General features: G+C 46.3%; 1 protein-coding gene across 1 annotated transcript in view; it reads left to right on the forward strand.

Moving 5' to 3' along the window:
* LOC135826524 (mitofusin-2-like) overlaps window positions 1–466 on the forward strand; it is a 6,703-nt gene extending 6,237 nt beyond the window's left edge. Inside the window, exon 3 of the mRNA XM_065339135.1 lies at window positions 1–466. This exon is cut by the window's left edge and continues 1,207 nt beyond it. Within this exon, the coding sequence (XP_065195207.1) occupies window positions 1–167 (167 nt within the window). The 3' untranslated portion in view covers window positions 168–466.
* The last annotated feature ends 326 nt before the right edge of the window (window positions 467–792 follow it).

Consider the following 792-nt stretch of genomic DNA (forward strand, 5'->3'; position numbering starts at 1 on the left):
GGCAGTTTCTCCTGTTGCAGGAGAGGTTGAGCAGCGATTGTGATGGGCTGGCTGAGAAAGCGTCGTGCCTTCTCGAAATACAGCGGCTTTGCCACTCGGCTGAACATGAAACGTCGCTACTCATGGATTATATTCTTGTTATGAAAGAGCTAGTAGAACCATGGTGAGTTGATGCTTGCGCTAGAAGTTATCATATATACTGCTTTTTATGGATGTCGACACATTTGGAATCAATTCATAAAAACATCTTGCCTTACCCACTACAGCTCCCTGATATTCTATATCAGGGAGTTGTAGTGGGGAAGGCAAGACGTTTAGAAGCAATGGACCAGCGCTGTCTGTGTTCTTTTCACCTCTCCAAACTTCATGTACATACTGAGAACCAATAATCCAAGTAGAGGTAATTTTAAGTCACATTGCTGGAATTTGAGCCACTGGGGACCATCTCGTGACCAGAGCACTGCCCTAGAGACTCTACTCCGCTGTGGACTTTAAAGTCCAGTGGAATGACCGGGGGGGGGGGGGGGGGGGGTCAGTTCTAGGTCTATCTACAGTCAACTTTGTGAATAATGATGAATGACCCTCGACCGGGCACGCAAAACGTACTGGTGTTCATAAATTGTTCATGTTTGTCAGAGTTGAAAGCAAACAGTCAAATGAGCATTGGGCCTGAAATCGGTGTCATTCTCCAGGCTTACTGTATCTGTGGTATTGGAATGATCCAGACACCATGGTCGTGCTGCTTGCCACTTGTACGGTAACCCCTTTTTAAGTTAGGTTCTTTTGGCTCGG

This window comes from Sycon ciliatum, chromosome 1 (genome assembly GCF_964019385.1).
Source record: "Sycon ciliatum chromosome 1, ocSycCili1.1, whole genome shotgun sequence".
NCBI classification, from domain to species: domain Eukaryota; kingdom Metazoa; phylum Porifera; class Calcarea; order Leucosolenida; family Sycettidae; genus Sycon; species Sycon ciliatum.